This window comes from Pleurodeles waltl, chromosome 10 (genome assembly GCF_031143425.1).
Source record: "Pleurodeles waltl isolate 20211129_DDA chromosome 10, aPleWal1.hap1.20221129, whole genome shotgun sequence".
Classification (NCBI taxonomy): Eukaryota; Metazoa; Chordata; class Amphibia; order Caudata; family Salamandridae; genus Pleurodeles; species Pleurodeles waltl.
Genome location: NC_090449.1, coordinates 505,771,976 through 505,786,354, shown reverse-complemented (window position 1 = coordinate 505,786,354; position 14,379 = coordinate 505,771,976). Strand labels below are relative to the sequence as shown.

The 14,379-nt window shown below is 44.7% G+C and overlaps 1 protein-coding gene across 6 annotated transcripts in view; it reads right to left on the bottom strand.

Annotated features, from left to right (window-relative positions):
• Positions 1-1,137: 1,137 nt before the first annotated feature.
• Positions 1,138-14,379, bottom strand: part of CCM2 (CCM2 scaffold protein) — a 326,059-nt gene continuing 312,817 nt past the window's right edge. For all 6 annotated transcript variants that reach the window (XM_069210904.1, XM_069210900.1, XM_069210899.1 and 3 more), the window contains one exon: positions 1,138-3,510. In XM_069210904.1, the coding sequence (XP_069067005.1) occupies positions 3,230-3,510 (281 nt within the window). In that variant the 3' untranslated portion in view covers positions 1,138-3,229. The remainder of the gene's footprint in view (positions 3,511-14,379) is intronic.

Here is a 14,379-nt window from a genome sequence, read left to right as displayed (position 1 = left end):
GGCTGAGTACCTTCACCCTGTCCCCTTATACCACTTTTTAATTAGGATTTCCACCCCCGGGGACTGTGTTTTGTGAAATAAAAAGGAGGCCGCAACTATCTAGTTAGGTTGTGGTCAGCCAATTACAGAGCTTCTTTTTGCATGCTCATTTGCGAAAATTCGTACGTTTCTGTGAAATATTCTTGAAGTAATCATGAAGTCCTCGTGGCCAGAGATATCTAAATTTATTTCCCCTTTAATATCACCAAAACTACTGAACGGATTTACAACAAATAAACGAAAGCACCACCTGTGTATCAAAAGCTAGCTTTCTGCCAAATTTGGTGTAATGCCGTCCAGAGGTTCAGGCTGTACTTGCATCTAAAGTTCCTACAGGAATTAACGTGCTTGATGGATCACCCCAAAACTTTCTGTGTGCAACATCAATCACTGGGGCACTTTTTAAGAAACAATTGTGACGATTCGTCAAACAGCACCAAAGATATAGACAAGTCAAAAAACGCTTTTTCTATGGAAACATAGCCCTAACTAAAACTATGTACACATACATATACATACGTGTGTATATATATATATACACGCACACAGACACACCCAAATTCACTTAAACACAGTTAAGGTGAGGTTATGATGCACTTTGGCCAGAAAATCGTAAAGGTATGCTTGAAATTACTCTGAAAATCATTTTAAAGTAAAAACATTGCCCTGAAATTCTCTGTAATAGTAGGGTCAGCAAACCATAAGTTATACATCAGCCATGCAAGCCACAAATCAGACAATTGGTGAGTTATCTTTTGCATCGCTGGTGTGCAAATTATGGTGCAATCACAAAGCTGGTTGCAGAACATGTTTTTATAGCAGACTCTGCCATAAACCCTCTGCAGGGATCCATCACTCCTTAGGTGGCCAACTCAAGCTCCTCATACTACAGCCTAGCCACGTTTGCTATTTCATGGCAAAGCTTTGAGCAGATTGGTCAAATTGCACCAAGGTTATAAGCAAACCAAACAAAATGCATTTTCAATGGAAAAAATCAGACCAAACCATAACTACACGTTATACTAGTGTCGAAAATGCATGTACATGCACATAGAGAAATATAAATATGCAAAAAAACATATAGATCCAGAGACAATGTGATAGGACATTACTTTTACCGCACAGTAACAGAATGGTAAGGGCACATTAATCAGAGAAGCAAACCGGTCGAGTCATGTAGCCACCTCAGAGAACTGTGAAATAAGTGAGATACTACACTGTGAACTGAAACTTCTTTTGTTTATGCCACATTGCTTTGAACAGTAAATAATACAGTTATCAGACTGCTTAGCCTCAAATACAAATTTAGTGGGGGTATTTAATCTCACCAACAAGCCATTCATTTATATATGTACAGAATGAATATCTACATACATGCACAAATAGAAATGTCTGTACATCATACTCACACATTTGTTTACCATGACTTTACCATCCTTTATTTTTTAATTGAACCCCTTTTTAAGATTTTTTTCATCGCAGGATTTCAAAAGGACTCCTGGGTTAGAGCTTACCGAAGAGCATAAAGGCAACTTTATCCCCTACGCAAGAAAATAAAAATGGGAGGTAAACCATATTTCTAAGAAAGGTCATGACAAGTAGGCAATACTTTAAATATTATCTTGCTCACCACCTTCTGCATCTGCTTGGGGAGCAGTGCCATAAGGTCTTTTCAATACTGGTCCCAAGTCAACTGCTGGCACACACAATGCATGTGGAACCACTGGAAATGCCCTGTACACCTATGTCCTTATGCAAAAGACTGAAGCCCACCTACATGCAGCACAAGGGCTTGATTCACACTGGTCAGTATTAATGTCCAAACATGAAACTTGGTGGAGGAAAATGGTAAACATGAAATTATCAGCTTCCTGTGAAAGGTCGTTCACTCCATATGGAAAATCAATAGAGACGGTAATGTTACAGAAAGTCATTACCTGCTGCAAAAAGACAAAAGTTTCAAAGCCATTTCTTTACTCACCCCCCATCCCCCCGACATCTAGCTTGGATTGCAAGGCAAACACTTGAGTCTTCCTAGAGGTCAGTTTCTTCCCTTCAAACCTGCATTATAAAAGCAAATTTAACCTTAATTTCCACCATATTTTCTAGCAAAATTGGTTAAACGTTTGACATCTTGTTGCAGGTCACTAGTCATAGCCAGTTTAAACGTTTTAGCAGTATCTTCTCTATTACCATTTGCTTTACAGTTTTTTTTGTAGATGACTTACAGGTTACCTTTATGAAACAAAGTCCTATTCTTTCTCATCACAGTTTTATCAACACAACCAGGACTGTGATGAGAAAGAGTAATGAGGTGCCAATAGAGAGCACAGCATAAGAATTGGCCAAGTGACAAGGATAAAACTACAAAACTGTCAGCAGAGTGTAAGTATAATTGCATTCACTATTTTCCAGGTCATCCCGATGAGCAATACCTTGACACTTGCTGTAGGTTTCAAGGCACAACATGACAGAAAAACAATAATGTAAATACATAATTCTCACTTCCTCACGCAAGCCGAAACAAAGTAAAAAAGAAAAAAATACATGCCATGGTGAAGACTTGTGATAGCACTGCCATCCTTCAAGTTCGCAAATGTGTAACAATGTACGCAATAGGTTTAAATTATTCACATTGTGATAAAACTTCATTTTTTTGCCTTTTCATTTTCTTAAAAAAAAGTCTCAGAGTAACCCTGATGTGCAAAACTGTGAACTCATGGTTGGAGTCTAGTGATCCCTCTTGTCGGGTGCGGCCTGCGCTCTGCATTACAAAGTCTTCCATTGCACGACTTGCCCTACCTTAAGACACTGCTATGGAGGAATCGTTCTTCATCACACCCATGAAAAAGAAAAAACAATAAGTCCTGTAAAGACGTCCGCTAAAAGATCAAATGTCAGTTGGCTTTTCACATGCCATCTGATGCCATTGTGTGAGGAAACCCCTGACCTGGAACACACATACTCATCCTCCTTCACAGTAAAAGGAAACAAGCACAGATGACCAAGAGTCGAAGTCGTTGAGGAGCATGTGCCTAGAGAGGAGTGGATCTCGCTGACTGGCTTCTTCCCTTGAACACGCAAACGGACTAGACAATAGCAGCAGCTGCAATCCAGTGAGAGACATCAGAGAGGTGTTGAGGGGGGAGGGTGGATACAAATGACAGATAGACCCCTCCCCCATTGGCCCTCAAGATGAATCCTGATCCATGCTGCACCCAAGAGCTTCAATGTCATTGCTGATGTCTGTGATCATTCGGTCCCATTCATCACCCTCTGAAGGAACAGACTGGTCATCTGAGCCAGCAGCTGCCCCGTTTCCATTAGTTGTGGAGTTGGAAGCTGTGCTCATCGTCCGCCTGTAGCGCCCAAAACTGTCTGTGATGATGCCCCGGCCATCCTTCACTCCAATGGTTTCCAAGAAGTTTTCAAAGTGTTGACTATCTTTTTCTGGAATGAACGGTCGGAGGCCTGAGTGGCAAAGTAAAAACAGTAGAGGGGAAATGGTCACTTCAAATCACATTACATTTAAAAGCAAACAAGCAATATATACTCTTGCCAACGTAAGCACAGAAAGCAACAGTAACATGCATGAGCAAAAAGAAGAGATTACTTTACTTTGGTAACACTCTTTTCGATGAAGACAATCTAACAACAGATACCTCACTTTTAGAATTTTCCCAGGTGCTAGGATGATCTGGAGAACATTAAAGGCAGTGCTCCTGCATGCCAGCAGGTGGCAGCATTGGGTTCTGCTTATACATGCCACCCCTGTAAACTGGCATTAGCGTCTTTTCTTTTTCCCACACTGCCCTCAGTTGCAGAGCATACAATAATTGTGGGTGACAACGTGCCAATGTCCAACTTAAAACATCTTTAGATGTTAGAGAGACCAATTAACTGAATAATACTTTGCTGTGCTAAGGAGAGGACAAACAGTAAAGCATCAGAAAGTATGGCCTGTAAGAGGTCAGTGTACTGGACACCATACTAGGCAACAACTTTGTCCCAGCGCACAGGATAGCATCTACCAGCTCAGTAGGCAATTCAAATGCATTAAACTGCCATTGTCCAATTCCCTTGTGTGGAGATGTTGATACTGGAGATTCGGATGCAAGACCCTGCCCTGAACTGGGAGGACCTCCTGATGGGGATGACGGATCTGCGGGAGAGTGCTCACACTCCCACACTCACCTGGCCCAGACCGGGGCAATCAAGATGACTTGGGACTGGCCTTTCCAGACCTTCAGAACCCAAGGCAGAATACTTTCATGAGTCCCTCACTCTATTCCAGCTGGAAGGAGTCTCCTAAAGAATAAGCTGGAGGAAAGTCCAGTTATTAACATTGCTGACAGTGCCTTCCCAACAATGGAGAATAGATCTAGCCAGGGCTCCACCAAGAGCTTGAAGACATCCTGGGCCACTTCAAGACAGAGATGAGACTTGTGATCTATCAGATGATCTCTGCTCATTTCACCTGCTTTGGCATTCAGAGATTCAGCCAAGTGGTTGGCAACCAGGATGCTGTCCTGTTGTTCCAGCTACCTCCAGAGGCACAGAGCTTCCTCATACAGGGCCGAGTGCCCCACCCACCTGGCCTATTCTAGTACCACATGCAGTAGATTTGTCCACGAGAACCTGCACCAGTTTTCTTTGGATGGACAGCAGGTTTATGTGGAGACTGCTCTCCAGCAGAGTCCTCTGAATTTCATCTCCCCTAGGTGAGTCCTCTTCATCCCCTACACCAAAGCAGTGACATGTCTATCACAACTGTAAGATCTGGGAGAGGAAGGGAAAGAGTCATGTTGCTGGCCAGATTAGCTTCAGACAACTAGCACTTCAGGTCATCTCATTTGAGACTTGTATGGAGTCAGAGAGGTAACCCTGATGTCATAACCACTGAGATCTGAGGTTCAATTGCAGGGCTTGTATGTGTCACCTGGTGTTGTCGGTGATAAGGATGCACAATGCAGAGAAGCCTCAGAGCCACCATCACCAAGATCAGAACACTGGAATCATGTTCTGAATGACCTGGACTGCCTGCTGTGAAGGCAAGCCCATGAATACATTGTGTATGGAACTGCCCCTACATGTATAGCTCAGTTGGCAATCTACTTGTTAATGGTGAAACCCAATGATATCAAGAGGTGGTCCACGATGGACTGCAGTGAGTCAGCTTTCAGGAGCCAGCAGTCTAGGTACGGGAATACATATATCACAGACCTCCCTAGATGGGTCATGACTACTATCATCACTTTACATGACAGGCTAAGTCCAAAGGGGAGTGTGGCAAACTGAAAGTGTTCCTGGTTCTCTTTGAACCACATGGCATGACTGTGGGACTGCAGGATGGGTATTTGGAAATACATGTCGTTCAATTCAAGGGACAACATCCAGTTTCCAGCGTGTAGATCTGAGCCAGCATGAGCATTTTTAATGCATCCTTCCACAGACAGAAATTAATGAACAAGTGTTCATAACAGTCTTGAGGCCGCTATTCTTTTTCATGAGGAAGTAGTGTGAATAGCCTCCATTGCCTCTCTCTGCATCAGTCAGTACTTGTTCAGTGGTACCCCTGTAGAGTAAAAGATTTACCTCCTTCATCAGGGCTGTCAAGAGCTCCTCTAAAATATGTTCTGGTGTAGGGTGGGGAGGTGGGAGAAGGTGGGAATGGAGAGGCAGGGTGTAGCCCCCTTGAATGATCTGGAAGACCATTTGTAAAGGATCACCAGCCAGGAAGGAAATGGTGAATCCTACCTCCCACTACCCTCACACAGGCCATCAAGGGCAAACTAAAGGGGCTTGGCAGCCACTGCAGCAGGGGAGGGTGAGCAGACTGTTGACCCTGCTGCCCTGAGTGATGTCTGTCAGTTCCATGTTGAAAGCCCAAAAAACACTAGACTGTCTACGATACCAATGGTTGAGAAGGCTGACATTGCCTTTAGGCCAACCCCTTGGAATGTCCCTGAATTTTCTGAATTGATGGGGAAATTGCCTCCCTAGCATTGAGAACCCCGAAGGCTGTGCAGTGGCTTGGAAAGCAAAGACAGCGGAAGCATAAGTGCAGCGCTTTGCAAGCCCGATAACCACCATGAATCCATGCCATTCTCTTTTTAACAATCCTCTTCTGCATTGCCCATGGCTGCTGTACTACTGAGATACCTTGCAGGAGTATAAATTGGCATACCAGAGGCCCAAAAGCGTGCAAGGCAATCCTGTGGCCCAGCGGGCTCAGGATGCCTCATCGGGCATTCCCACCAGCCTGAACTGCACTGCATTTCCACTCTTGCAGATACCCTATTGACTTCCCAGGCTCGCAGCAGGAGTCTTGCCATCCTGGACTGCTGGGGAAGAAACCACAGAGCTGAGTAGGCCATACCTGTCCTGCTTTGACTCTTCTAATGGTGTGGAGGCGGGGCTGATATGCGGCCTAGTCGTATGGCATGGAGCTCCCTGGGGACGGGCGGTCCCTGGTGGACTGCCTCGACTGAAGTACATCGGAGCTTGGACAAGATTAGCCTAAACTGCTTCGCCGGCCCTCCTTAAAGGATTGAGACAGGCTATACCGGCTTGCAGATAGGCCTCCTGTATTCCCCTTAGGGCAGCCCTTCTTTTCAGGACTGGGACAATGAGGGGCATGCAGCACTGATCAGAGTTGCACTGGTCGAGCTGTGATTCTTCCCCTGGTGCTGTGGTGGCAGTGGTGCAAACCTACAGCCTGACAGAGGAATGAGGAGCTGCCTGGGACTGGGCAGTGTTGAGATCAACAAGAGATTACAAGATCCTGGCAGACCAGCTACTACAAGCTGGTCCACCCTGACCAAAACAGCTTTGTTCCTGCGATGTAGCATATCCCTGAATATACGAGAGATGTTTTGTAACATGGAGTTCACCCAGAGTTTTTTTCTCAATCAGCATGCCTTGTGCTACATCTGGAAAAAGCATCTGATTCCCTTGAAGGGAATTATCTTTTTCAGCTGCTCCGGCAACACAGGCTAGAAAGGCGCATAGTGAAGCTTATAAAATGACATTATATGCATCCTACAGTACGAGTTCACATCATACACTACATATCAGAGCTTGTCCTAATACATAGGGCACAAGGCAGGGTTGTCCCAATCCCCTTTTGCCTTGGCAATGGAGTCTGTCGCCAACTGCTTGTGCTGCAGGAGTTTCAGTGGGGTATCCCACTGGGAGATAGAACGAATGCAGTCTCCCTGTATGCGGACGACATTCCGCTGTACCTTAGGAATGTTGCATCGGGCAGTCTCAACATTACGCTGGCCCTCTGCAAATATCATGCAGTGTCTGACCTGCAGGTCAACTAAAAGATATATTTTCTACTGCCCACCAATCCTGTGGCTTCTGCTGTTCAGCTAGATATGGGGAAGGCGGGTGGGCGCCACTCTCCGTCGACAGCAACATTCCTTCAGATATTTAGGCATACAATTATATCAGACCGACCAAGACCCACTCAATGGGAATGTAAGTCATGGGCAGGATCGCCTTCTAAAAGATGACTATGCCCCCACTTTATTACTGTGTCACCTTACAGCTCAACCTAACTGCAAAACTCTTCCTCTCCCTTGAAACTTTAGTCACAAGGCTGACATAAAGCAAAGGCAGGCAAAGGGCTGCACTGGCCAAACTCCGACACCCGCTCAACCAGAGTGGCCTTAGTGGACCTAACTTTAAGAATTACTACACTGCTTCCCAACTTGAATGGCTTAGTGGATGGACTGTGGGCACCTGCCTCAAAGACACTCTAATTACGCAAGCACCGTGGATGGTAGCTGAGGTGATTCAGGGCTTTACCTAGTAGGTCGCTTGACACAACCCTTTCCTCATCTTGTATGGGTTGTCCACACGTTACTGCAGGGCATCGCACCTTACAGAGCAGGTCCTCCCCTACACCCTAGTCACACCACTTCTGAGCTTCTTGTATACTGGTAACACATTCGCTAATCTTAAACAATGGCTAGCCGTAGGCGTGGAGACTCTAGGTGATCTTTTCAATGAAGGCATCCTGCTTCTCTTCAATTAACTTGCAGCGTGCCTCAGGGTCACTTTCTGACGTACTACAAATTGATATACCTTGCGCCACAATTGACACACAGTGGCTGCAGAGTCGCCAACGCATGAGGTACTACAGTCATTCCACATCATGGGCAGTTGCCAGAACCTCATCATTTGCCCTTTACCGATCGAGTTAAAAAGCTGTTAAGTCGTTTTACTGCTGACTCAAAATTACAGCTACGACAAGCAGTGACATTCATAAAGATATACTAGTAATCTAACTTTATTTGTATGAATTCTGCGAGTGTTGCTGTTCACAAGAGGTTCTCCCTCACTGCTTGGTCTGTCGAACTGAATATTTAAATTGTGACATGTACGTGATCTTAATACTCGCAATACTCCCTTCTACTTTTGTTTACTTATATCTGACAATACATGTGCATTGTCTGCTATTAAAATGTAACCTAGAAAACAGCTTGCAATGGTTCGACTGTCTTTAATTGTTCATAGATTTTTTTGAGTTTATATCACCATAATACAACATAAAAAAATGGGAGCTAACTAGGGAACTCACAACAAATCAATACCATACTGCCTCAGTGACTCTAGGAAGTAGCATATTCCTCGAAATAGTCAAAGCACCATTAAAATTCGGGATAGCTGGATATCCGCAGACCTCCTATTCGTTTATATTTATTGGTGCATCCCCTCTCTATACCAGTCTCTTATAATGGGAGGTTCTGCACTTCGCCAACAGAGCACATTATTCCTCTTTGCCACCAGAAAACCAAACCCCCAACAATGTTCTCTGTGTCCTCTCGAGTCCACCCAACCCTCCAGTAATGTTGCTGCCTTGGGGTCTGGGTTAATAGGAGTGCACAAAACCCACACTAGTGAATCAAGTATTATTTTCCAACATCTCTGAATGGATGAAAAGTCCCACATCACATGATAAAAGGTGCTTATCTCCTCACCACATTGCATACATATAGGGCTACTCACTTGTATCATCTTTCAAATCCTTTCTGAGCTATATCAGGTGTTATGAAAGTAATTACACTGAATCTATCTGCTATTGGATGGGACTTCCAGTTCCTATGTGGCCATTTTAGCTTACTTCTGCTCATTGTCCTCTAATTCTCCCATGTCCTGCCCCCAGCCTGCATGTGTTGCTGTAAGCAAGTGCAGAATGTTAAGGATTAAGCATCTCTACAGACTAGATATTTCCTTATGGCCCAAAGGCTCGAACACCAGCTTAGCTTCCAGCAGATTAAAGGCAAGGTCCTCCCTTAATTCCTTCTTGTACATGGCCAACGTATAACAGTTACAGGTATCTAAGAATCTGTGAGGTGTATGCAGCTTCAACTTGTTTGCTAGCTGTTCAAAGAATATAGTGTGGTTCTGTACCGAACCGTACCCCAAACATGAAATCTCAATAAGATCCAATGGTCTGAAGCCGGGCAACTGTGACACTTGCACTAGCTTGGAAAAGGCCCAAAGTGGGGTCTGATTAGTCAGCTTATCTAATAATTTAATATGCTTCAAGGCTTCACGCCAGCAGGCCAATGGCAATTCATAAAGCAAGCAAGTTTAGTTACCTGCTATTCTATACTGGGAGGCTGTCCATGTAATTTTGGCAGTGTCCATGAACCTCTGCTTTAGAGCTAGGCGGAGTAGCTCCAATCGCTATCTTTCTTCTCTGGCATTGCAGAACTCTGTTTCTTCGAGAACTGCAATATCCTGCTCGCTGTCTGTCTCTCTGCTCCTTATGTGAGAGAAAGCCCTACCCCCGTTTAGTCTCATAAAGGCCTCCCAAATGGTGGATGAGGACAACACAGAGGAGGGAATTAATCTCAAAATATTCCCTGATCGAGTCACAAAGACAGTCAATAAATACTTAATTTTTTGCCCCCCCCAAGCGTCCATGTGATCCATGTTGTAGTCCACAGAGTCACATCTCCACTGATGGTATACAACATGACCGTCCCTTGTTTGATCTTGTCTAGGAGACCACTGACATTCCAAGTGACTACTCTATAATTTCCTTGGGCACTGCTCAATGTTTGCATCAATTATGTATTCACTTGGCAATGGACCGGTTATGATCTCCACTGCTGCCTCAGGCAAACTATTCTCAACACAACTCACACCCAATACACTCTAACGAGAAGCATCTGTCGACCAACTGAAACAACCCACAAACTGTATACAAATTAAGCAGTAAGCACCCAATCTCTTCTGCTCACCCTATAGGAGTGCTCCCTTAACAACAAATATAATGTAAACTGTGAGTTAGGTAGATTATTCTGCATTTCGACGAGACGCACTGAGGAGAGGAGCTCATACATTCTTGTCAATCCAGGCATCACCAGGAATTGTGTGTCTCATCCCTTGCTGGTGATGCCTTATTGCAAAATCCTAGCCCAGAGGCTGCGTCAGTGATCCATCCTCAGGTCAGGCCCCAGGCGTACACAAAGGACCATCCGGAGGCTCACAGCAATGCTAGCTATGCCCACACACTGCTTTGCCCCAATGGCACTTCTATCTTCCTTTCTGGACACCCACTCTTAGATAGTTTAGGTTGAGTGTGGTCCCATGGGTCCACTTCGCTGTGCCTCTATCTGCCTTTATGCCTTCCTCGGAGGTGTAGTTCAGAAAGCCCCTTCTCTGCCGCTCAGGCCGAGGCTCGCCTGCCAGTGCCCTGGCCATCTCCGTTCCAATATTCAACTTGGGAGAGAGAGGAGGGGAGGTGGATAAAGTCTCTGCCACCACACCATACGTTTCATACTAGGAGTCGGAGCCACTCCTCATGAAGATTGTTCACCACCAGCTCTTTCTTGGCTCAGTCCTTATTCAGTCTGCCGTCTTGGCCATGGGCCACACTGGTCTGCTGCAGGCCAGAGACCTAAAAACCAGAGCTGGTAGGGCAGGATTGTCGCCTGATATCCAAGATCAGTCCCCTCTCCGCCAACCTGCCATTTCTTTCTTGGGCCAAAATCAGACACTGGCGTTAGTACCAGGTATTCCATTGGCACAGGTGGAGTCAGTAACAGCTTTGGTGCAGTGGAATCAGAGGTGGATCTTTGAGCCACAGTGGAAGACTGCTCCAGAGTTAGTAGTGGCCTGGAAATGGGTCCGACTGGAACAGATGGCATGAAGCAGAGCTTGCTGCATTATTCTGACTTGAGGTCCCTAAGGCTCCATGGGACCTAAAGGTGTATCAGAGGGAGCTGGAATTACACAAAAAATAGCCAGCATAGCCTCCACAGCCTGGGAAATGTGTGGAGCACTCGGAACAGCTGAGGAATCTATTCTGGAAACAGATTTCGAAGGGGTGCAAGGTTTATCTTGACACCCCTACATCTTCTCTTTTGAGCTAGTGGCAGGATGGGTTGAGTCCTCCTTTGACTTTTTGTATTTTTTACACAGACTTCGCCTTATGCTAAGACTTAGCGAGTTAAGTGGATCGTTTGTGTGAGCGACTGCCTTTTTAGAACTTAGCCTCCCATTCCTGCATCATCTTCAGGTGCATGAGGGCACACTGGTAGCACTATTATCATGGTTTTCTTTTATGAATTAGTTAGCATTACTTTAGAGAATATAAGCTTATACAGAGAAACATGTTTTCATACATGAAGGTTTCATTTCTAAAAGGGTTCAAAGAAAATATAATAGGCAGTAACATGTCACATTCAAAACTATAATATATTTCTGGTAGAGACCCAAACTTACTACATATTCCTCTCCAACCCTCCCATCCTCCCTATTCTGTGAGTTAAACTCTATTTAGTAATAAGATCCTAAGTCTAGGAATCTGCACACTTGTCAAAGTCAATTTGCTGTTGGGGCTTGGAGTATGGAGATGCGGGCAGACTCAAAAGCAACTGATGGTGCATGGGAGTAGTATCGCAGCTGATGGTGCGTGGGATTAGTACCCATATGAACCCGAAAGTCATTGTGGTGTGCCAACTATTGGCGCCCAGAGGTACAATTCAAAAGGTTATGGTTTCAGTCTGACACCTAGGGAATATTCTGGTTAGATAGAGTTTCTACCTAACCAAAGCATTACCAAAGCAGGGGTGTGGCATTCCTATAGCCCGACTCCCAGAACACATTGTTTGAGGTCAAGAGCAACAGGTTTTCATGTTTATTTTGTCCTTGGGGCAAGTAGGCCCAACCCCTTGCAGCACAAACTCTTTGGCTGCCAGTTAAAAGTACTTACTACATTATGGATCAGGAAAGGTATTGTCTGCAGTTAAGGTAATATTTTTGACCATAAGATAATGCTTGTTGAACTTGTATTTATGGTTCATTAATGCAAAGTCATTATTATTTTATTTTGATATTTAAAAAGCGCACAACTGCCCAAGGGCATCTCGGCGCAAGGACATCACCTCCAGCCCCATTATTAGGGTGAGTGCCCCAAGGAAATAAGGATCTGTCACAGACATTTGCTTGTGACAGTTCTCAAAGAATTTGAATCCTGTCATTTTGGGAGGTGGCATTTCCTTTGCAAACTGAAATTTGGGCCATAAAACTCCAAATCCACATCTGGGGACGCAGACAGAAAGACACTTATGTCTGCCCGTGGGAGTGGTTCCTATATGGGACGTGCACGTCCTTTCCAGAGCAGAACAGAGTTGGTGCAGAGCTGCGTGGGGCCACATACCAGTGTGCAGAGGTACTGCTAAACAGTTTCCAGATACAGTCAAAAGTCTCCATCAGAAACAGAGGATAGGGTAATGTTGCTTCTTGGAATGTCTCTTATTCTATTTCTTCAGAAACCAAATGCAAAATATGTTCCAATTAATAGCATGCAATACTATCAAGGAAGATTAATTTGGTTCTTTCAGATAGGTATCAGAAGTCAAAGGAAAGATTTGGATGAACAAGGTGGCCACACTCCGCAATCAGAGACAGGGGTGAGGCACCTTGGTCTGCATCCTGCATTTAAGAATCATGCCGCACAGTTACTGTTGTGTTTTCTTTTTTTTTTTTTTTACCAGAAGGGGAGATCTGCATACCACGACTCATATCCTTAAGCCGGAGCGATGAAGATCATCTTCGATTTGTGTTGTTTTTGATTACTCAACACTTTTGGTAGACAGTAACTGGTGGAATGTCATAAAGATATATTACTGACCATTTATCAGAAGTGTATGCCTCAGCATTTTAGGATTTGTGCAGTGGCAGTCCTGGTGTCCCCATTAGAAAGTTTAGAAGTCATGGGTGTTTATAGAAAATGTAGTTTGTAAAATAATCAATCATGGTGTTTTGAAGGCACAGAAGCTGTACTACAGTGATGTGCAGGTCTAAAACCGGAAGCTGTGCAAATCTTTCTGATTCCATCGAGAAAGGTCTGGATTTCATTGTACCCTGCTTGTTACAATACCATCTTGTAGTACTATTATGTCAGACTTGTAACTGAGCCTGCTGCTTATGAGTGTGGGATGAATTCAGAGCCAGATGGACTGCTCTTGGCTCAAACATATTTATTTGGTATACCTACCCCTTGTTTGGCCACTTCTCATGCGTAGTCAAGCCATATCCTTCAGGCACCCCAACCTCACACTGATGCATCCGTCATAATTGATTATAGGGGAAGTGTCTGCTCTCAATTTTCTTCTCTCTGGCACCATTCTTTCCCAGACTGTTAAGGTAGTAATGTTTGGTAGACGTGCAGAAGGAATCCCATGTTGCTGCCTGACAGATGTCCAGGACTGGGATGCCACATGCGAACGAAGTGGTCCCAGCTTTGGCTCTGGTGGAATGATCCCGCAAGCTCTCAGGGGGTTTCTTCTTGCCAAATGCGTAGCAGATTTTGATACAGAGAACGTCCCATCAGGAGATGGTCCATTTCTGCACAGCCCAACCTGTCTTCACACCAATATACCCCAAGAAGAGTTGGTCGTCCACCCAAAACTCTTTTGTGCGATCAAAGCAGAACACTACTCTTTTTGGGTCCAGATGGTGGAGTCACTCCTCTTTTTTTTCGAGGGATCTGGAGGAGTGTAAAAGGTGGTTTAGGTGACAGATTGGCCCACATGAAATGGTGTCACCACTTTCGGCAGGAAAGAGGCCCTAGTGTGAGGCACTCGTTTGTCTGAAAACAACGGAGAAGTAAGGAGGCTTGGGTAATAAAGCCTGCAGATCACTTACCCACTGGGCAGATGTAATTGCCACAGGAATGCTGCTTTGCTCGTGTGCAGCTGCAGGGGACAATTATGAAGAGGCTCGAAATTAGCACCACATCAAGAAAAAGAGGACCAAATTAAGGTCCAACTTGGGCATAATAAAAGGAGAATTGAGAAACATATGTAAAAG